The sequence below is a fragment of the Fonsecaea erecta genome, assembly GCF_001651985.1.
Source record: "Fonsecaea erecta strain CBS 125763 chromosome Unknown Scaff1, whole genome shotgun sequence".
Taxonomy (NCBI): domain Eukaryota; kingdom Fungi; phylum Ascomycota; class Eurotiomycetes; order Chaetothyriales; family Herpotrichiellaceae; genus Fonsecaea; species Fonsecaea erecta.
This window is the reverse complement of record NW_017387244.1, coordinates 229,082-249,374: the sequence shown is the minus strand read 5'-3', so window position 1 is coordinate 249,374 and position 20,293 is coordinate 229,082. Positions and strand designations below refer to the sequence as shown.

Sequence of the window (20,293 nt, the reverse complement as noted above, 5' to 3'; positions counted from 1 at the left end):
CCATGGATGCCTTTCCTATGTTTTCCGGTGTTGCAGCCCTTTTCTTTTTTTTTCTTCACTGGAAAACAAACATGATAATGACGTCCTGAAGAGACCTGCCTATCGAGCAGTCATGACCTCGATTGATGACCTTTTCCGTAAACCCAATGCCGCGTCAAAGCGGAAACTCGAGGATCCGACGAAGTCATTCTCCAATGCCCTCTCCAACAAATCCGCCAAACTCGTCAACGGCTCCTCTCCACGCTCCTCCGCCAACGGCTCTTACCAAGACGAGTCTACCTCCAATGGCTCGGGGAGCAAGGCGGCTTTTGTGCAGGATGAAGCCCTAGATAATCAAGATGATCTCGAGGCCGGACCTGTGCGGCCGCCGGAAGACGTGGAAGACGAAGTTGGAGATGATGAAGAAGGCCGCTTCTTCGGTGGTGGGGTCACGAAACAAGAAAGAGAAGTGATTGACTATATCGACAAGACTGAGGCCGGAGAAGTGGAAGAGAAGATTGATTCCACGTGGCTGCGCCGTACGGCCATCAACTTTGAACGCAAAATCAACAAGAACGCGGAATTGCGGGCCAAATACGAGAAGGAACCTATGAAGTTCGTCAGTAGTGAGGCTGATTTGGATGCCGAAATCAAAGGGTTGAGTCTCTTGAGCGAACATGGCGAGCTGTACGCCGAGTTTGTTAAGATGGGCTGCGTAGGCAGTTTGGTTGGCTTGCTTGCGCATGAAAATACCGATATTGCCATTGCCGTCTGCGAACTGCTCGCAGAATTGACAGACGAGGACTCGACTACCACTGAAGAACAATGGAAGACTTTGGTCAAGGCCATGATTCAAGGCGACATAGTGGATCTTTTGACGAGCAACCTCAGTCGGTTGGACGAGGACAACAATGAGAGTGACCGAGCAGGGGTCTATCACATCCTGAACGTTGTCGAAAACATCTTGTCTGACACTGGGAACGTGGAAATCGTTGGGGCGAAAGATCCATTCATGGAATGGCTTCTCTCAAGAACACAGAAAGTCGATCCTTATGCAAGGGGAAAGGTTGGGCAGAATCGCCAGTACGCCGCGGAAATCCTGGCAATACTTCTCCAGAGCAACAAAAACAATCGAGATCGTCTAGCACGAAAAGATGGGGTTGACTCTCTTCTCCAACTTCTGAGTGCGTATCGCAAGCGTGATCCCGAAAAGGACTCGGACGAGGAAGAGTTTGCAGAAAACCTCTTTGATTGCTTAGCCTGCATGGTGGAAGAACGCCTCGCAGGTGAGAAGTTCGTGGAAGGAGAAGGTGTTGAACTGTGTCTCATCATGCTCCGCGAAGGCCGACTGGCCAAAGCACGGGCGCTGCGAGTTCTCGATCACGCAATGAGTGGAGGCAATGCGACTGCCATCTCGATGAGGTTGGTGGACGCGGCCGGACTGAAGACGATCTTCGGCATGCTTATGAAGTCCCACAAAATGGAGCGAAGCCTCGTCGAGCATCTTATTGGAATCCTAGCAAGTATGTTGAGGTATCTACCCGGAGGCTCCGCCGAAAGGATACGCACGCTTGCCAAGTTCGTGGAAAACGACTACGAAAAGATCACAAAACTCGTCGAGCTGCGTCGCGAATATAAGACGAGGTTGAGTAAAGTGGAGGCACACATTCAAAGGGAACGACAGGACCTGAGCCAAGCACAAGCGGAGGCACAAACCGATGAGTGGTTCTCACGGCGACTGGACGCCGGACTCTTCTCACTGCAGGCCATTGAGCTGATCCTCAGCTGGATGGTGGCTGAGGATAACGGAGCAAGACAGACTATCACCGTGCTCCTCGGTGAAGACGGCCTGAAGGTCCTCGAGCGGAGCTTGAGAGATCAACTCAGCGGGATGGATGCTGGTCAGGGTGACGAAGCAAAGGCTACGGAGGAGATGCTGGAGGCATTACTTTTGTGCGTGGAGCAATAAAGCTGGTGTTTCGTGAACGCGAGATCTAATCATGCCATTAGGGAGGACCGAATTGCTGATAGCTGACATGCATAGCATTATGCATAATTATGATACCCCCTTCATCCATGAATCTCATTTTACCGTATGGGCCTTGCCTGTGTACGAGTAGAAACTCCTAGTGCACTCTGGAGATGTCAAGTGTATATACCCAAATCAGGTTAGAGCATATATGAATTTAAAGCGGCAAGACTTGCCACGGCCGCCTTAGTGTGATGCGCGCCAAAAAGATTCCAGAGACACTCTTCCACAGCAACCACGATTTACAAAATCCATCCTTTGCGCAGCCTCGACTGTCTTTCTCTCGTTGCTCGGGCCTGTGGCTGTTGGTCGCTCTGTGAGTGGCTCTCTGGAGGAAACCTGAAGTCTTTACTGACAATTCAGTGCCCTTGGTCAGAGCACATTCCGGCGACCTGAGTTGCGCTTGAGAAAGGGAGGGAGACTCGACTTTGCCTCCTCCCCTCTCTCATCCTTCCCTTTTCTTCGCTTGCGCCTCGATCTCTCATCGCATACCGTCCCCGTGCGTCCCTTTCGTCCGTACTATTATTCGCCCGTCATGGCGGAATACGAAGTGAAGCAGGAAGCGAACGGGTATTATGAGGATGCCGGTGCCTACGACGACGTGGAGACCGGGGAACAAGACATCACATCTGAAGACTGCTGGAAAGTCATCAGTTCATTCTTCGACATCAAGAAATTAGCTTCTATGCAGATAGACTCATTCAACCATTTCATGCGCTCAGGTTTACAGGATCTAGTCAACGAAAAGGGCGGCGTTACGTTGGATCATGCACAAAATGTCGATGAAAGTGACCCAAATCCAGTTGTCATCAAGAGACATGAAGTCAAGTTTGGCAAGGTCACGCTCAGCAAGCCTAATCAAGTCGAGCCGGACGGCACAACAACGGACTGCATGCCTCACGAAGCACGAATGCGGAGTTTGACCTACGCAAGCCCAGTCTATGTCAAGATGACGCGAAGGACATACTACGCAAAAGAGCGTCCGTGGGACGAAGATGATAAAGACGCTGGCGTTATGAGAGAGGACGGCACTGAGCTGTTTTGGAGAGAGGGTGATGATGAAGATGACTTCGACAACGACAGAGAGGTGTACATAGGAAAGATCCCGATCATGGTCAGAAGCATGACTTGCCACTTGGTGAGCGAGAAATTCCAAAGCGAGAGAGACCTCTTCGCCTGGGGAGAATGTCCATACGACCAGGGAGGCTACTTTATCATCAACGGCAGCGAGAAGGTGCTCATTGCTCAAGAACGAAGTGCCGGAAACATTGTCCAGGTCTTCCAGAAGGCAGCACCCTCGCCGTTCACCCATCTCGCAGAGATCAGATCCGTCATCGATCGCGGTGCCCGCATGATGTCGCAGTGCACGGTCAAGCTCTTCCGCAGAGTCGATGGTCCGGATGGCACCAAGATCGACAACCCTATCCGAGTTCAACTACCATATGTCAAGCAGGACATTCCTCTTGTTATTGTCTTCCGAGCTTTGGACATAGTCTCCGACGCCGATATCTTGGAGAAGATCTGCTTCGATCAGAGTGATAAAGAGATGATGGATATGCTGATGGGCTCACTCCAAGAAGGCCAGGCCATTCAGGGTGCAGATCTCGCTCGAGACTACATTGCGCGCCGAGGTAACATTCCGACTCTGAAAAGCCACGAACGGCAGAAGCATGCCACAGACATCTTGCAGAAGGAGTTCTTACCCCATATCGGACAAAGCCCCGATGCCACCGCTAGAAAGGCATTCTTTCTCGGTTATATGGTCAATCGGCTGCTGAAGTGCGCCCTCGGTCGTGCTGAGCCGGACGATCGAGATCATCTGGGGAAGAAACGACTCGATCTTGCCGGGCCTTTGATGACCAACCTCTTCCGATTACAGTTCGACAAAGCCACTAAAGATTTCTACCGATACATGCAGAAACGTGTGGAAGCGGGCCAACCCATCAACATCATGGCCGGCTTCAAGCATCCAATTATCACAAGCGGTTTGAAATATTCATTGGCTACCGGTAACTGGGGCGACCAAAAGAAACTGGACAAAGCGAAGGCTGGTGTTTCTCAGGTGCTCAGCCGATACACTTTTGCCTCTACTTTATCGCATCTTCGTCGCACCAATGCTCCCATAGGCCGGGAGGGTAAAATTGCAAAACCGCGTCAACTTCACAACACTCATTGGGGTTATGTTTGCCCGGCTGAGACGCCTGAAGGTCAGGCTTGCGGTCTGGTCAAGAACTTGTCTCTCATGTCCATGGTTACAAATACCTATGAGACTGCTCCCTTAGTGAATTATATCCTCACCAAACATGTCGAAGCACTGGAAGATTGGGAACCCCGGTTGAATCCTCAGGCGACCAAGGTATTTGTCGACGGTGTGTGGTTTGCGGTAGTCCTACGAGATCCAAAACGTCTCGTTGATGACCTGCGCAAGCTACGTAGAAAAGGTGTCTTTGACGCTCAAGTAAGCTTGGTCTGGGATATTCGAGAGAAAGAATTCAAAGTCAACGGTGACTCGGGCAGAATTGTCCGACCTCTGTTTGTTGTTGAGACCGACCCGGCCTCAGAAAACCGTGGCAACCTAGTGCTGAATAAAGAGCACATCACCAAGCTCGATCAGACTGCCTATTTGAAGGAAAGTGGCTTCCAGTGGACTGATGAAGTCAGACCATATGGGTGGAACAATCTTCTCGAATCCGGCGTTGTTGAATACCTTGACGCCGAAGAAGAAGAGACCGCAATGATTATCATGACACCCGAGGCCCTAGCAGACTCCAAAGCAAGATGGATGGGCATGGAGATTGAGGCTGAGGATGATCCCTTGCGGAGAAACGATCCTCTGCTGAATCCCTTCTCGCACACCTTCACTCACTGCGAAATTCATCCAAGCATGATCTTGGGTGTCTGCGCTAGTATCATTCCGTTCCCTGATCACAACCAATCCCCTCGTAACACCTATCAATCCGCCATGGGTAAGCAGGCTATGGGCGTTTTCCTCACCAACTTCGACCAACGTATGGAGACCATGGCAAACATCCTCTACTACCCCCAGAAACCTCTCGCAAGAACGATGGCAATGGACTATTTGAAATTCCGAGAACTTCCGGCTGGACAGAACGCCATTGTCGCCATCGCGACCTATTCGGGCTACAACCAGGAAGATTCCGTCATCATGAATCAAAGCTCGATCGATCGTGGTCTCTTCCGGTCGCTGTTCTACCGTACCTACCAAGATTCGGAGAAGATAGTGGGCCACTCCGTGGTAGAGCAGTTCGAGAAGCCGACGAGAGCTGATACTCTCCGTCTTAAGCACGGCACATACGACAAGATTGACGAAGACGGGATTGTCGCTCCTGGTGTCCGTGTGAGCGGTGAAGATATCATCATGGGAAAGACAGCACCAATGGCGCCAGACGCTGAAGAACTTGGTCAAAGACAGAAGCAGCACATCAAGCGCGACGTGTCAACGCCTTTGAGATCTACAGAGTCTGGCATCGTTGACCAGGTCCTGCTGACAACTACCAACGAGGGTCATCGGTTTGCCAAGGTCAGAGTTAGGACAACGAAAGTGCCTCAGATTGGCGATAAATTCGCATCTCGTCATGGTCAGAAAGGTACGATTGGCATCACGTACCGTCACGAGGACATGCCGTTTACCCGAGAAGGCATTGTGCCGGATCTGATCATCAATCCTCACGCCATTCCTTCTCGCATGACCATTGCACACTTGATCGAGTGTCAGCTCTCCAAAGTAGCGACACTTCGCGGTGATGAAGGAGATGCCACGCCCTTCACGAAAGTCACCGTGACACAGATCTCTGAGTTGCTGAGAAGAATGGGCTACCAATCCCGCGGCTTCGAAGTCATGTATAATGGCCATACCGGGCGCAAGCTGGTTGCACAAGTCTTCCTCGGTCCTACCTATTACCAACGTCTCAGACATATGGTCGATGACAAGATCCATTCCCGTGCTCGTGGTCCTACTCAAATCTTGACCCGACAACCCGTCGAAGGTCGAGCCCGTGACGGTGGTCTGCGTTTCGGTGAAATGGAACGCGACTGCATGATCGCGCACGGTGCGTCGTCGTTTCTCAAAGAACGCCTTTTCGATGTCTCCGATCCTTTCCGCGTGCACATTTGTGATATCTGCGGATTGATGACCGTGATCGCAAAACTCAAAAAGAATACCTTTGAGTGTAAGAACTGCAACAACAAGAATCGCATCAGTCAGATTTACCTGCCGTATGCGGCCAAGTTGTTGTTTCAAGAGTTGTGGAGCATGAACATTGCGGCAAGGTTGTATACAAAGAAGGGCTAGAGGAGGAAGGGTTAAAATCGAGTCCCAGTCAGGGTGATGCTAGGGAGTGACAAGAATGCAAAGGCATGTCGCAAAGCGAAGGTTTGAGGCTTCGAGCTGTCTCCATGATCTTGGTGAGTTGGGATACCTTTTTGGCGACGATTTCTCCGTCTGAAAAGACGAAAATCCCGCCGCCATTTGAGGGAAGCATGAGACATTATTTTCACCGAAGGAAGGATGATTTTCTTTGATTGAACGAGAGAATGGGCCATGGTCGTCTGGGGGCCAGGAACCGGAGATCGGTGTATTCCAATCATCTTTCAGCGCGTCCGTGGGTTCGGCAGGACTTCTAGCGTTTTACTTTTGTGTGCCGCCAATGTCAAGCTCTGGCTCTTTGAATGTCGGTCAAGACGAATTAACCAAGCCCTTTACACTACACGAATGGCTGGACGAGCGGAAAGAACTAGAGAAGCTGGGGAGGAAATGTACCATATCATAACATCATCATCGTTGCCATGCCATTTTTACACGAGACGCAAGGAGAGCAAAAAATGGACGGAAAGCGAGAGAAAAGGCAATACCGGGGGCATAAGGGCGGGTCGATGCGATGACGGCGTTTCTCAGCGTAATCCTCCATTGCCATTAGAAATATGATAGCTCGGGCCGGTATTGTATTCCACAATGGTTGGGTATTATGTCTTCGTCTTTGTCTTCGTTTTTCAGTTGAAAAAGATGGGACACACCAGCTATTGAGGCGGACTAGGAGAATAACAAATGACAAAACCATCGTAACTCAAGAGATCCGATTCAGGATATCAGATTGTATTACGTTAGGGCACACCACATCCTGCTGTCCACCTATTGCGCTGTCCCAGGCTGATGGCTGGTGCCGTTGTGATGATACTGTTCCGCATGGTGTTGCAGCTCCTCCCTGTCGGGCAACGGCTTCAATGCATCGATGATCCGATGTGCCAGTCCGGGTTTCTGTTCGCCCTCAGCGTATTGATGATGCGCCGTCAGTCCGCCGATCTGGTCAATCCGCCCACCTTGTTCCGAGACGGATTTCCGGCTGGAAGGGTCGTGGACCGGGTCGTAGGGCACATGGGTTGTAGCAGGGTCGATCGCGTCAGGGCCTACGCTGCTCTTCCTGGGCTGAGCGGCGCCGCTGTTGGACGCCGTTGCGTGCTCGTGTGCTGGATCGTCCTTGGAGAAGGGATTGTACGATGGTTTCTGAAGGCCGCCGCTCTGTGCCTCGTATGAGGTTGCCGGTGGCTCGTGAGAGGCGGCAGCGGCAGTGCCAGCCACAGCTGCACCGGTGCCTCCAGCGACTCCAGCTGCGGCAAGATGATGGTCGCCATGCTCGGGCTCGGGCTCATGCTCATGGTCCTCGTACTCCTCCTCTTCACCAGTGTCCTTGTTCTTGCGGCGCTTGAAAATTCGTTTCAAGAGACCCGGCTTCTTCTCCTCTGGCTCCTTATGCAGCTTCGTACGACCGGCGTCATCGGTCGCCGTTGTGGGAGGCGGATGTTTATCCTTTTCGTGCACTTCATATGCACCGGCGCCAGCTGCTGCACCAACACCTGCACCAGCAGCGGCGGTGGCCGCAGCTTTTTCACGGTCCTTCTGCTCGCGCTCAAGTTCGTCACGATGCTGTTTTTCTTCCTTCTCTGCCACCTTGTCCCGAGCTTTCTCTTCTTTTTCGAGCTCTTTCTGGTGTTGCTTCTCTTCCCTTTCCAGCTCCTTCTGGTGTTGCTTTTCCTCTTTCTTGAGCTCCTTTTGGTGTTGCTTCTCCTCTTTCTTGGCTAGCTTTTCAGCGGCCTTCTGGTCCTTTTCGAATTGCTTCTGACGGGCAGCCTCTTGTTCCGCTAAGTCCTTTTGTCTCTGAGCATCTCTCTCCGTTGTATCCTGCCGCTGGTTATATTCGTGTAACCCAGTTGCTCCGACTCCAGCACCTGCAACTCCAGCAAGCGCAGCTTCTTTCTCTCTGTTGCGTCGCTGCCGGTCCGTTTCCTCCGAGACTCTATTCTGCTGTTCAGTGTATTCAGGGGCAACAGATGCTCCACCACCGATACTTGCGGCCCCAGCACGGGTAGCCTCTTGTTGCGCTTTGTGTTTCTGAGCCTGGGCCTCTAGTTTATCTTGGTGTTGACTATAGTTAGGCACAATGGACGCGCCAGCCGCAGCGGGTGTAGCTTCGTGCGCAACAGATGGCTGTTTTGCAGTTTGGCTGGAAGGCGTGGTCCTGGCGGCGCTCTCTGAAGCCGGAACGGCCGCCGCGGCTGGGGCTGCAGCAGTACTGTTCTCACGGAGAGGCAAGTCGGACCCTGTTGTATCTTTCTCTCGATCTTTCATGGCATAAACGCCGGCTGCCGCTGCACCAGCCCCAACACCCGCAGCCCCAGCGGCCAGCCCTGCATTACGGCCTGCATGATCTTTTTCGTCCTGGTCGGTCAGATATGATGTACCGCCGACTGGAGCGTTGATCGGCGCAGGAGAGTCAACGCCTGCTGGGTAAGCAGTAGTGGGAATACTCTCTTTCCTATGATGGGATGGGGGAGCACCCGAGCGACTCGGTGAAGTGTATGAGTCGACACCAGTGGTGGTGGTTGGCTGATCATGAGTGTCCGCGATAGCGTGCGGTTGATTCTCCTCTGCCCGCGAAGTAGCGGCCACAGCGCCACCAGCCGCAGTGCCCAGGCCCACCGCACCGAGGATTTTACCAATTGTCCCAGATCGTCGGGGCTCTTCCGAAACTGGGTCTTGAGTTCCTGGGGCTGCTCTCGTTGCATACTGAGCTGCTGCCGCTGCGTCGGGTACTTTGGTCTTCTCAGCTTCACTATAAACCGCTGATCGCTCGGCTGGTGATGTTGTCGACGTCAAATGGGGAGGAGCAATTGTGGTAGCATCATGGGCTGTTGTGTCTTTGGGAAATGCACCTGGGATGTGAGAAGCTGGTAAGGTCAGCGCATACAGTCCCCGGGCTGAGTCTTCCCAGGAAGACTTACTGCTATAGTCTTTGTCCTTGTGGAATGCGAGGGCTGCGGCTGCCAAAGGACCACCCTCTGGTACGCCCTTGCTTGACACGTACGAGTGTTCCGGTGCCCGATACGTGGTAGGGTCTTCAGATCTGGAGTCAACAATATTTGGAACGGGATCGCCTGTACGCAGTGTATGGGAGCTATAGGTTGAGGTCTCGCCAATGGCAGCAATACCAGAACTCGGGGCTACCAAGCCAGTCGCCGGAGTTACTGCATGAGTCTTCTGTGCACCTGTACGTGTCGATGGATCAGAAATCCTGAATAGGTGCGACGCAGGGGTGTAGTTAGGGCCAGGATGAAGATACCTAGGGTGTCTCCTGTGATGACATTTCCCTGAGGGGTTGTTGCGGCACCCACAGGTTGTTCCTCGCTCTTGGGAAAATGAGAGCCCTGTCCTGTCAATCGACCAGTCGGTCCCGTCGAGTTCTCGGCGTCTTCTTTGTCCCCGGTTTGCCTTGAGCACATATTAGGCGGAGAGAGAGCAGGGGTAGATGACGATACATACATCATGGTTTTGAGCTTGTCCATCCTGTCCTGCAAATACTAGAGCCTGCTGAAGTAGGTTAACTGGAGGCCAGAGAAGACCGTCAATTGCACACAGGAGATTTTCCACAGAGAGAAGAAATGACAGGTGAGGATGTTGGACGAGGGAATGGGAGATGGGAGATGAAGCTGGGTGTGTTCGTGAAGGGTTGTCTGCGCCATTGTTTCCTTGTTTGCGTCATAACTTGAACACAATGGTGCACCGACTCACCGCATGACACCAGATCGTCAGACTTCCAAGCTTGATGCTTCTGTATTCGAGGGCCTTTTCAAGCCACAGACGGAGGACATCGAGGTGCTCATTGGACAGAGGCCACACTAGCCACTGCCATCTACCCACAGACACTGAGAGTTTGGGGGTCGAAGCGGGGAGAGCAGAGCACTAACTCAGCTGTGGCCAGTCGCTCGGTGTGGCCAGTCTAGACACCGATGAAGTCATACATACAAAGGGGGCATCTTTTGCACTACCAAGATCTGGAGAGATCGACCAATCGTCCTGCAACCGAGAGGAATGCACATCATCGGCCCATTTCGAGGGTGACTGCCCGAGACCACGCACGAACTCGTCCTCGTGCTCGGTGTGGTGACCACGAATTTCTCCCCCAAAGGGCATTGATGGTCACCTTGCTGACTTGCCACTCGTCTGGGTCAGGGACGGGACCGGTCACGTGAGGGGGCCCCTCGAGCGAGATATCGCCGCCGCGGTACTGGGACACGACGGACGTGGCGAGCATAACTCTGGACTTGGATCAGTAGTCAGAGATATCTGTTTGCCGTGGAGTGATGCGAAGGGGAACTTATCTTCTGGTCCCGACTCAACCCTTATCAGCATATCAGCAGAAAACAACTCGCTCATGCACGTCGGGACTAGGAGGAGCACGCTGTGCCAGGGAGCCACGCTACAGGTGCATCAGCTGGTGGCTTTGGGGGCCGGTCGGGGGGCGCCATGGGTAAATTGATAGGGCTAATGAGGCCTAGTGAGCCCGAGAGGCCTAGGCTCACTAGGCTCACAGCGGCCAATGCAAGGGACACCCAAGGTGCGGCCAATCGCCACCCAACCACATCCAGCCAAATCCCGCCCGCGCCAGAACAAGAGCCGGAACAAGAATGTTTCTAGAAGGGTGGCATTGCCTTCCTGGATCGTCACGCAGATGACGAGGCACACACCCACATTGTTACCTATATCGGACCCAGGGACTTTGCTTATGCCGGCCCAATTTGGCCATGGGCCATAGGCCAACTTAGAGAGGCCAATATGTTGCATTGCAGGGGGGGTTGCGGCAACTCCAGCCAGCTTGCGGCCACTGCACTGGTCCCCTATCCCTAGAAAACAAGTAGTTGACCAAGTAGTAAGGTAGGATTGGGGACCACTTCTCACTCCCGAGCGATTCGTCCAGCCTGCCGTTTCCAACCTATACGGGGTGTCAGTGGTCAGAAGGGGATCCATATTAAACCCACACCATGGAAGGCCTCTCGGCGGAATCGTCGGATTCTGTCACGCTACGCTGCCCTGGGACAGCGTCGTCGTTGCCCGCTCACCTTCCTCATGTCAACTTTGCCCCATGCACACACGCCTCGCCTCCTCCGATATGCTACTGCTTGTACACCATACTACGCAGGACGCACCTGCGATAGAATCCGCCGACGATGGCGCGGAGTGGATACTGCTCCCGCTACCGAGCACATTGGGAAAGACAAGGCACAGGGGACAGGGCACATCTCATCCCAGCTTTCCACCATGGGTGAAGGGTGAATCCAGTGCCCGCGGCTATCTCCCTCGCTCCATACTCCTCCGGGTTCTCTCCACCACCTTGTGCCAGATTTCAGCATAACAATTGTGCCCGCCGTCTCGTCATTACTACCCACGGGCCCCATGTCTCTCCTGATTGTGTCTGATATGCCTCTGGCCACCACAGTTCCACTTCTCTGATCCAGCCTGATGGCCTTCATATGAAGCCTGTTGCTCCCTCTGCCCGTCCATCCCGCTCTTCTATCCTCACCGTTACAGGATCAACTGCGACAAAGACCGGGCTTATCTATCAGGCACCGACAGAGTATTAGTATCAGATACCCCGTCAGCACGTTTACGACCGCTGCTCACTTCTTCCTCCCTCCATATCGCACATGCACAATGGGTCTACGAGTAAAACTGCGGAGGACTTTTACGTCCAAGAAGAATAGCACGGGAAGCGAGACCGGACCCAATGGTGAACCATATTACACGAGCCGGAAAGATATTGAATACTATAAGCCCCACGAGATCCCAAAGTCCAAGTACCGGGGGAAGGTCGATCCCGAACATCAGGCCTCTCTGCAAGCTTTCTCCCTTGCCGACGCCTTTTCATCAGCCCGGAGACGAACTTCACTAGCCCTCTCAGGCACCTTTTCCCCTGGCGGCACCAAATCGCAGAGTGCTGCTGCCAGTCGAGTCCACAGTCGAGCCCCAAGCCGGAGGCCGTCGGTGCAGGAATTCCACGGGTCAACACTGAGGAACGAGAGTGGCGTGGACTCGGAAAGCAGCGGCAGTTCTTCGCACAGCACGAGCAGGCAGAAGAGCACCGCTGCCAGTGTTGCGTTTGATGCCGAGACTGCGAGCAGTATGTCTTCCATCCGTCAAACCTCTCACCTCCACTGATTTTCTAGCAGCATCCCTCTCAGGCCAAGCCACGGCAGTCCCCTCGGCCCCTGCTGAGCCAGACACCAAACTCGCCCAGCATGACAGCGGGATTGACATGACTGAATTGGCAGCTCTGTCTAAGCAAAGCACTGGCCACGGGACACCCTTTACGGCCGAGGAGCTCGAGCAAGCCATGACGAGAGCATCAATGAAACGCAGAGATTTCGGCGACGGAAGAATCGGAGTCGCCTTATGATAAAAGCTTTGGGCCATCCGCGATGAGATGGACCAATTGATGAATTATGATGAGACTTGACTACCCCCAATACTTGGAGGACGCGAGGAGAAGGCCGCAATTTACATGGATACGAACTCGAATGTACAATCACTGCTTGACCCTGGATCGCACCTGCTTTCTCGAAGACCGTGGGAGATCACAATTAAACGACGGCAATGTTCGCTTGATGGCAACTAGCATCGGATGGCTTTCTGAGCACGGGGCAGCACTGCCTTCCTCGCATGAATTGGGACATAGACCTGGTCATGGCATTTCTGGGTGTTCTGGTCCAAGAAAACCTGTAATGGCACAGGCGGGATAGGTCCTCATTTCACACTTCTTTCCCCTTTCCTAGGGTCTACTATTTTACTGGGGGGAAACATGGAGAAAACTGGGTATAGACTTGGGGGGGGTGATGGCATACTGGGGCTTTGTGTTGTCCTCTGATCATTTCCCTCAAGGCTGGCTGGCCTACTGTGAAAGAGCAGCGATCGGATCGGGCGGAAAGACTGAATGCACCCTCCAGCTGCATGGAAGTCATCTTGGGTAGCAGTAGCAGTGGCTCCCGCCCCGGAGTCACACCATTGGCCCTCACATCCGAAACAGTGGCCACTTTACTGCACTTTTAACCGTCCTTTCTCTTCCTCTTTGTGATCATCTACGGTATGTATGTATTGTCATCGTTGTGGTGACCCAACATGACCCCGGCAAGTAGTGGAACGTGAGAGTGGCAGGATCAGGACGATGAAATAAATGGCTGTCTGTGGATAAATATTGGATAAATGTCGGGGCTTCAAGGGGCTACACCGTTCTCGGTATGTATAGTTGGTCGACCTCTTTCTCTTTCTTTCTCTCTCTCATGCCACCCAATCTTGTGACCTATCGTGGTACTTACGTACGCCTTTCGTGAACTCCCTCTCTCGAGGCTGGACTGTACTGTAGAAGGATTGTCCACCAGATTCCGAGTGAGTAGTGATGTTACCTTCCTCTCCGTGTCGGTCACCTGGACGCTGAGGAGACCAACCAACACACGGTCAAATCGGTGAGATGCATGTTATGTACGGTAGCCAGGGAATCCGCGGCATCCTGGCTCCCGCCCGTGGCTATGTAACGTATATACTTACATAGGTATAATACCACTTGGGCGTCTGTGGATCCCCTCTGGCTGGAGTGGAAGATTCGAAGGGAATTTTGGTAGAAGAGAGGAACAGTAGCGTCTATCCCCTGCTTCTGGCGGAGAGACCTGGGCAGGCACTCCAGACCCGTGACACGCAAAGTGGTGTGTACCTAAGTATGTCGGCATCTGGTCGGTACCTACTGGGTAACACCGCAGGCGACGGGCCCGTGGTCCATAAGAGGTCTTTCTTTCTTAAGGTTGATATCAGTGGTGCTGCTGGCTGGCTGGCTGCCAACGCCCCCTGGATCGGAATGTGATGGATGCTTGAGGAATCTGCGGAGGTCATGTCAAGTCTGCGCGATTCCAGAATGAAGTACCAGGGACAAGAGGAGGATAATCTGCTCATAGAGCATTCTGACGTGGCGCAATTGAGGTGACAATCCCGCCGTTTTTGATGCTGTTTCTTTCCTGGCGTCGAATGGTTTCCCGTGGGTTCGATGCGCATACTCGCCTGGGATCTAGGACGGAACATCAAGGAAAGTCGTCGTGGTTTTGGATGTATCCCCCTCGCGCATCCGGGCCGAGTCGAGGTTGAAACCCATGTCCGTCCTCCAAGCTGCGGTTTCCCTCTAACCACCCTTCTCAATCATCCGTATGTGTGACGGCCATGTCCAGCACTTCTAGCCTCCCTCTCCCCTTCATCTCGCGGCGATGAATTCCCCGAGGCTTTAAAGGCGCCCGGCTCCACGAACCCCACGACTTCCCACTCCTCACCCAGCACCTCCTGGCTCTCGACCTGCTCGACGAAGGAAAGAATGCGATCCTTGATGGTGCCTTTGCCTTGATCGGCTCCGGCGTCTTCGCTAGCATCTGTGCTTGTGCTGACAACCTTGGACTTGGCCGCCTGCTTTGCGATGTTGGTGGGACAAGTGATTCGCAGTCTCATACGTGCACGCATGACCGGAATGGGTTGCCAGGCGATCAAAGCACGGATTGCCTCAAGAGCCTGCTGCTTGACGGATTTGTTGGTCACGACCCCAGTCCACGTCGGCACGTCGCTTCTCTTGCCCTTAGAGTTGCTTCCAGACGCAGACTCGTCGTCGTCGTCGGTCATTGGCGTCGCTTGCCCGCTCGTCTCGCTAGATCCCTTTGGTGCGGCAGCGCCCTTCTTGACACCTTCGCCCAGATTTAGCTTGCCGAGTTTATGACCCAAAGAGTCCTGTGATGGGACATGACCACCCTGTTTCGAGAGGACATCGAGTCCCTTCTTGATCATGCCTGTGGTGTAGACTCTCTTGGTCTGCGGGTCGACGAGTCTCTGGGCCACCTCTTCCACGATCTCTTTCTCCATTCTATCCAGTAGTTCCTTGCGCTCGTTGGCGTTCACTTGGATCTCGCCCTTTTTCAGGATTTCTTCAATGATGGCGTCCTTCCATGACTTTTCATCCTCCCCCTCATCGTTTGCAGATTTCCCCTTGGCCTTCTTCCCTCCCTTTCCCCCGCCTTTTCCCCCCGATTCTTGTTTCTCTTGATGCGTGGGCATGGGCCATGCCTTGACGAGTTCCGCATTCGGGGCAGTTTCGCCTTTGGAAGCGTTCAGGAAAATGGTTGGCACTTGGAGGACGTTGTCGAGGTCGGTCTCGGTTCCTGACCGGTATTCGAGTAGTTTGTTCTTGTAGCACGCGAGCTCGAAGCGTTTCTTGCCCTTCTTGTACCGCACCAACGACACATTGGTCAGTTTGATCTGGTTGGCGGGCTGTTGAATCGGCATTGCAGCGGTAGCGAGTCTCTCTGAAATTTCTCTGCGACAAGCGTACAAAAAGAAGGAAAGACGCATTTAAATGGAAAAGATAGTGACCGGGCTTGAGTCACAAGCGGCCTCTTCGCTGGTTGGTGGGCTGTATGTACTCGGTACAGTATGTAATGACACGCGGAGGAGTCCACAATTTTTTTTTTGGAGAACGCGATTTCTCCATCTGCGGCGTCGTCATGATTCCGTGAAGTGCAATGTTCAATTCTTCGATGCAGCTCTCTTTGTTATCCTACCTTCTGGGGAAATAATGCTGGCTTCGAGAAACCACGCAGGCAATGTTACGAAGAAGTATATTTGCCCGGAATGTCGGACATCCGCTTTACTTTCGACCTTCTTCCATCACAGTAAAAGAACGAAACTCCCAGGATCTAAACGCACCCGTGCGCAGTCTACACAGCATGGAGAGCCATTCAGCACATTGAGCTCCTCCCTGGCATCACTGGAGACCTCTCGGGCCCCCATTGCCACCTTTCGAGACATCAGACTAGGCTCCTCCAGCACCTCGCGACCCCCTCCTTCATCGTCCACGACCCCCGCTGTCACTTCTGACTCAGTAATCCGCAACCACCTAAGAGCATGGAGCGCCGAGAACAACAAGAAAAAGAGGAAAGAGGCAGATGCCCACAGCGATTCTCTCAAGCTCAAACGGCTGACGGTGTTGCCCAACTCCCTCTTCATCGAAGAAGCAAGCCTCGCCGATAATACATTGGGTGAGGACGAAGAACTGAGCGCAGGCGATCTTCCTGAGATATGGGAAGATGCTGTAGAGGGTGGCAATGTCCCTCATCTCGATCCCGGCGACTTGATATGGTGGCAGCCCGGAAAATACACGGCTGGCGCCGGTCGCTTTGCGCGTTCACAGCTCGCCATCTTCTTGGGTACCCTAGGTTGGCAGCGACAGTATTTACTATCTGACGGCCGCTGGGTTGTCGAGCAATCAGTCCAGCAGCCCAGTCCCAGGTACAAGCAGTTCGCTTCCCAGCAAGAAATCGACCAGATTCGGAAACACTTGCCAGTCAAGCCACTGGAGATGCAGGCTACAGATTTCGACGTCAAGATGGGTTACAGCTTTGCCGGCGACACCCCCTCCGTCGACTCCGAGACTCTCATAACGCGGCTTGCTCGTTTCGTCGATGACATGTCCACCTGGCGCCGGGAAAATCTTGATCTTCTCGACTCGCTCTATGAACACATCGCCGACGAAGAAAGGTACATCTCCCTCTCGTACGAGCAAATGGTGAGCAAATTGCTGGGTACCAAATACTCTGAAGTACCTCCTGCTGCACTCTTCGCGGTCTACAGGACACTGCGAAGGAAGCATGTCGCTCAGATCACCGTACTGAAAAAGACCCACTATCCCTCCGCAACTGTAGCTATCATCCCCAAACGATTGGCAAAGCGCTTTGATCAAGTCTGCACATGGGCTCGAGAATATCAAGAGGCGGCCGCCGCCGCCGCTATGGGAAAGGACGTGACGGGTGATCTGGCACGCAACCCCCTCTCTTCCTTCGTTGCAAAGGCAAGGCGCTTGATCCTGAAGAGCCGCACTTTACGCTCTCCCACCACCATTGGCAGTCTTGGACCGAGTTCCATGCAACCTACAGATCTTGAAAATGGCAAGATTCCCGTCAAAGAGAACGATGAAACGTTCACGGAAGAGGACAAGATGTTTCTAGAGTTCCTTTGGGATTGCTATGTTCGCTATCCTCCCCCGGACAACAACCGAAACCTCGCCATAGCCTCTTTGATCCTCCGAGCTATCGGTGCATATCCCAAGCTTCGCCTCGACCACAATATGGGGTGTCTTTTGCTGCAAGAATTGGGTACCCTGCCACCGTGGTTCCTTCGTTCCGACCACAATGTGACCCTCAAGATCCCCGGCGGGAGAGGGAGTCAAGAGCTGACCCGTGTCTATGACGAGGCGGACCGCTTCTGTCACAGATTAGGTCTGAGCAAGACCCTCGATCATGGCTTGCTCGTAGACTCTATGGCATCTCTACGCCAGGATTTTGAGCTGCCAGTCTACTGCATCGACGCTGGAGAAACAAATATCAGAGAAGACGGGTTTTCGATTGAGCCTAGCAGCGAAGGTACTGGTGCCTACTGGATCCATGGCCATGTATCACACCCAACTGCATTCATCGACCCAGATCACATCATAGCACAGCGAGCCCTGAAGCTTACTGAGAGTGTCTTCCACAACACTTACGTTGCACGGATGGTTCCTGACAGCTTTACACGAACATTGTCTCTGCGCTCCGGTTCCCCCGCCATCACCGTCAGCACGCTATTCACAGAGGCTGGTGACGTGATAGACATCAAGATTCGGCCGACTACGCTGCGAAATGTGATTTACCTCTCCAATGCTGCAGTGGAACATGTTCTCGGGAAGCCCGAATACGAAGCCGCTACTCTCTCGTTGGGCCCTCAGGTTGGATTGCCCCCTAAGTCTTTGCAACAGGCGGCACCTGCGGACATCGAAAAAGCTCGTGCCCACCTATCGGACCTTCAAAGACTGGAGGAGCTTCTCCTCGCTAGAGAGGAAAGTCGTCGACGATCTGTGGCCGTGGCACCGGACTGGGAAGTCCAGGGGAGCCTTTCGACACAAAGCTACGTCCATATCATAGGCAGCCGGTTTGATGAAGACAGCCTGTTCCGGAGCCAACAATACCAGGGCGATCCTGCGATCAGAATTACAGTGTCTCGGTATATGCGACTGAATCGAGTGAAAGAAATGCCACGGTACGTTACCTTGACAGCGTTATGTGGAGACCTGGTCGCAGAGTCGGCCGGCAAGTGGTTCCAGGACCGCAAGCTACCTGCATGTTTCTTTGGATCCTCGTACGCTGCAGACTTTCCCCCTGCCAAACTCAATCAACTAGGCCGCGGCGAACATGCAGAGTATCCTTCGGGCAAGCTCTCGTCTTCGCCTATACCTCACGTCCACAAAAGCCATCAAGTCCATTTGTGGTTCAGCAACCCTCTCCGACGCTATCCAGATTTGATGGCCCACTGGCAGGTTGATGCCTACCTCCGTGCCGAGGCCAGCGGAGCCGTTCAGCCGGGCGGTCCGGGCGACCAGCTGCCGTTGCCCATCTCCAAGGAAATGGTCGACAAGTTCATCGTAGAACATTCGCCCCGAATGTATGAGTGGGCACGTGAGATCTCGCGCAACGAGAGGAAACATTGGATCACGCAAGCACTGTTCCGAGCATTTCACTTCAGGGAGGCAGAACTCCCAGAGGTATGGGACGTAAATGTGACCTCGGTCAATTCGACGCGGACTCGACCTGATGACAGTGGGCTCAGGGGCGTTCTTCTCCCTTTCAACGTCTACGCGGTTATTTTGGCATCGAACGAGGGTTGGGAAAAGGGGGTGAAGTATCGTTCGTTTCTGCCGGTGAAGCTGGAACTTGTTGACTTAGTCCGGAAGACGGTGGTCGTCCGTGCCGTTGGTCCTCCTAGCGAGACCTACACTCAGTCCGGCAGCATTCATATCACGCCAAAGACACATTCCCAGAGGTCAGAGGACAATACCGAATCTTATGAGAGGACAACGCCCTCTGAAGATGCGCCCGCTCCCACAGTCGCCGCATCCGCCTAGGAATTCAAGCTCAGCCACAAAATTGACGAATTGGGAGGAATTATGGCTCGAAATGGGGCGAATTCTTGAGACACGTCCAACCACTTTGGAGATTATGTGATCGCCATGGCGGAAGGAAGGGTGCTGGATTCATGACTCCAGCCCTGCCAAAGTCAGGCTTGTCTAGGTATCGGGCCACCCAAGGCTAGCTGGCTGGCTGGTTACTCTTAATGGAATGGCTGAATGTCTCACTTCACAAACCCGTAGATAGACGGTCGTGGACGAAAGGAAGCCCGCTGGTCATCCACGAAAACCCTACGACAAGGAACTTGTGAGAGAGTGCCTGAATCCTGTCTCTTCATATGTTCTCGGCTCTTTCACCGCAAATGTTGCGAGCGGACGCAGGATGCCCCAGGGCAACAGAAAATATACTCTCTCTCTCTCTCTCTCTGTGTGTGTGTGCATAGGAAAAACGAAGCATCTCAAAATACCCAAAATCTAACTTACTGTAACTATTACTGCGATGCAACCTTACTCTAGAGCCCACCTACCGGCGTATGATGACTATGTACTCGGTCCTGGTAGACAGGAACGGTATTTGAAGCATGCTGCATGCCTGCCAGTCAGTCAGTATGTATAGCTAGCTATCTAGCTACAACACATGTCTGGTGCAGGAGTGAGTACCGACAACAACCGCCCTCTTCTTGTTTCCCCCATTTTCTCCTTGTAGTGTAGTGTAAGTGTAGGAATATAGATACGGTCGAGTTCATAATATATGTGTGGTATGGTCGTCTCGTCTCAAGATACGTACAGACTCGGTACTCCGGATATATCGGCATGATGGCAGCCACATATACACACACTCTCTCCCCCCCTCCCCTTCCTAGCCTCCTGCCATCTCCCAATGGTTCGTCCCTGCTCGACCCTTGCGTCGGTTTGAAGTGACTGGCACACAATCCATACACAATGTGGACATGCACACCGATTCATTCCTCTCCCTCCTCCT

General features: G+C 53.2%; 6 protein-coding genes across 6 annotated transcripts; 4 read left to right on the top strand and 2 right to left on the bottom strand.

Moving 5' to 3' along the window:
- Positions 1-112: 112 nt before the first annotated feature.
- AYL99_00075 (hypothetical protein) lies at positions 113-1,948 on the top strand (the record flags this gene model as incomplete). Its single annotated transcript, XM_018831591.1, has 1 exon — positions 113-1,948. One exon carries the CDS (start codon positions 113-115, stop codon positions 1,946-1,948), a length of 1,836 nt encoding a protein of 611 aa, XP_018697470.1.
- Positions 1,949-2,543: 595 nt separating this feature from the next.
- Positions 2,544-6,320, top strand: AYL99_00074 (hypothetical protein; the record flags this gene model as incomplete). The annotated part of the gene is made up of 1 exon (XM_018831590.1): positions 2,544-6,320. One exon carries the CDS (start codon positions 2,544-2,546, stop codon positions 6,318-6,320), a length of 3,777 nt encoding a protein of 1,258 aa, XP_018697469.1.
- Positions 6,321-7,157: 837 nt separating this feature from the next.
- AYL99_00073 (hypothetical protein) lies at positions 7,158-9,865 on the bottom strand (the record flags this gene model as incomplete). The annotated part of the gene is made up of 4 exons (XM_018831589.1): positions 7,158-9,250; positions 9,305-9,568; positions 9,643-9,791; positions 9,843-9,865. 4 exons carry the CDS (start codon positions 9,863-9,865, stop codon positions 7,158-7,160), a joined length of 2,529 nt encoding a protein of 842 aa, XP_018697468.1.
- A 2,146-nt stretch (positions 9,866-12,011) lies between these two features.
- Positions 12,012-12,753, top strand: AYL99_00072 (hypothetical protein; the record flags this gene model as incomplete). The annotated part of the gene is made up of 2 exons (XM_018831588.1): positions 12,012-12,477; positions 12,527-12,753. The coding sequence occupies 2 exons, from the start codon at positions 12,012-12,014 to the stop codon at positions 12,751-12,753; spliced, it is 693 nt and encodes a 230-aa protein (XP_018697467.1).
- Positions 12,754-14,537: 1,784 nt separating this feature from the next.
- AYL99_00071 (hypothetical protein) lies at positions 14,538-15,662 on the bottom strand (the record flags this gene model as incomplete). The annotated part of the gene is made up of 1 exon (XM_018831587.1): positions 14,538-15,662. The coding sequence occupies one exon, from the start codon at positions 15,660-15,662 to the stop codon at positions 14,538-14,540; it is 1,125 nt and encodes a 374-aa protein (XP_018697466.1).
- A 289-nt stretch (positions 15,663-15,951) lies between these two features.
- On the top strand, positions 15,952-19,308 carry AYL99_00070 (hypothetical protein; the record flags this gene model as incomplete). The annotated part of the gene is made up of 1 exon (XM_018831586.1): positions 15,952-19,308. One exon carries the CDS (start codon positions 15,952-15,954, stop codon positions 19,306-19,308), a length of 3,357 nt encoding a protein of 1,118 aa, XP_018697465.1.
- Positions 19,309-20,293: the final 985 nt, after the last annotated feature.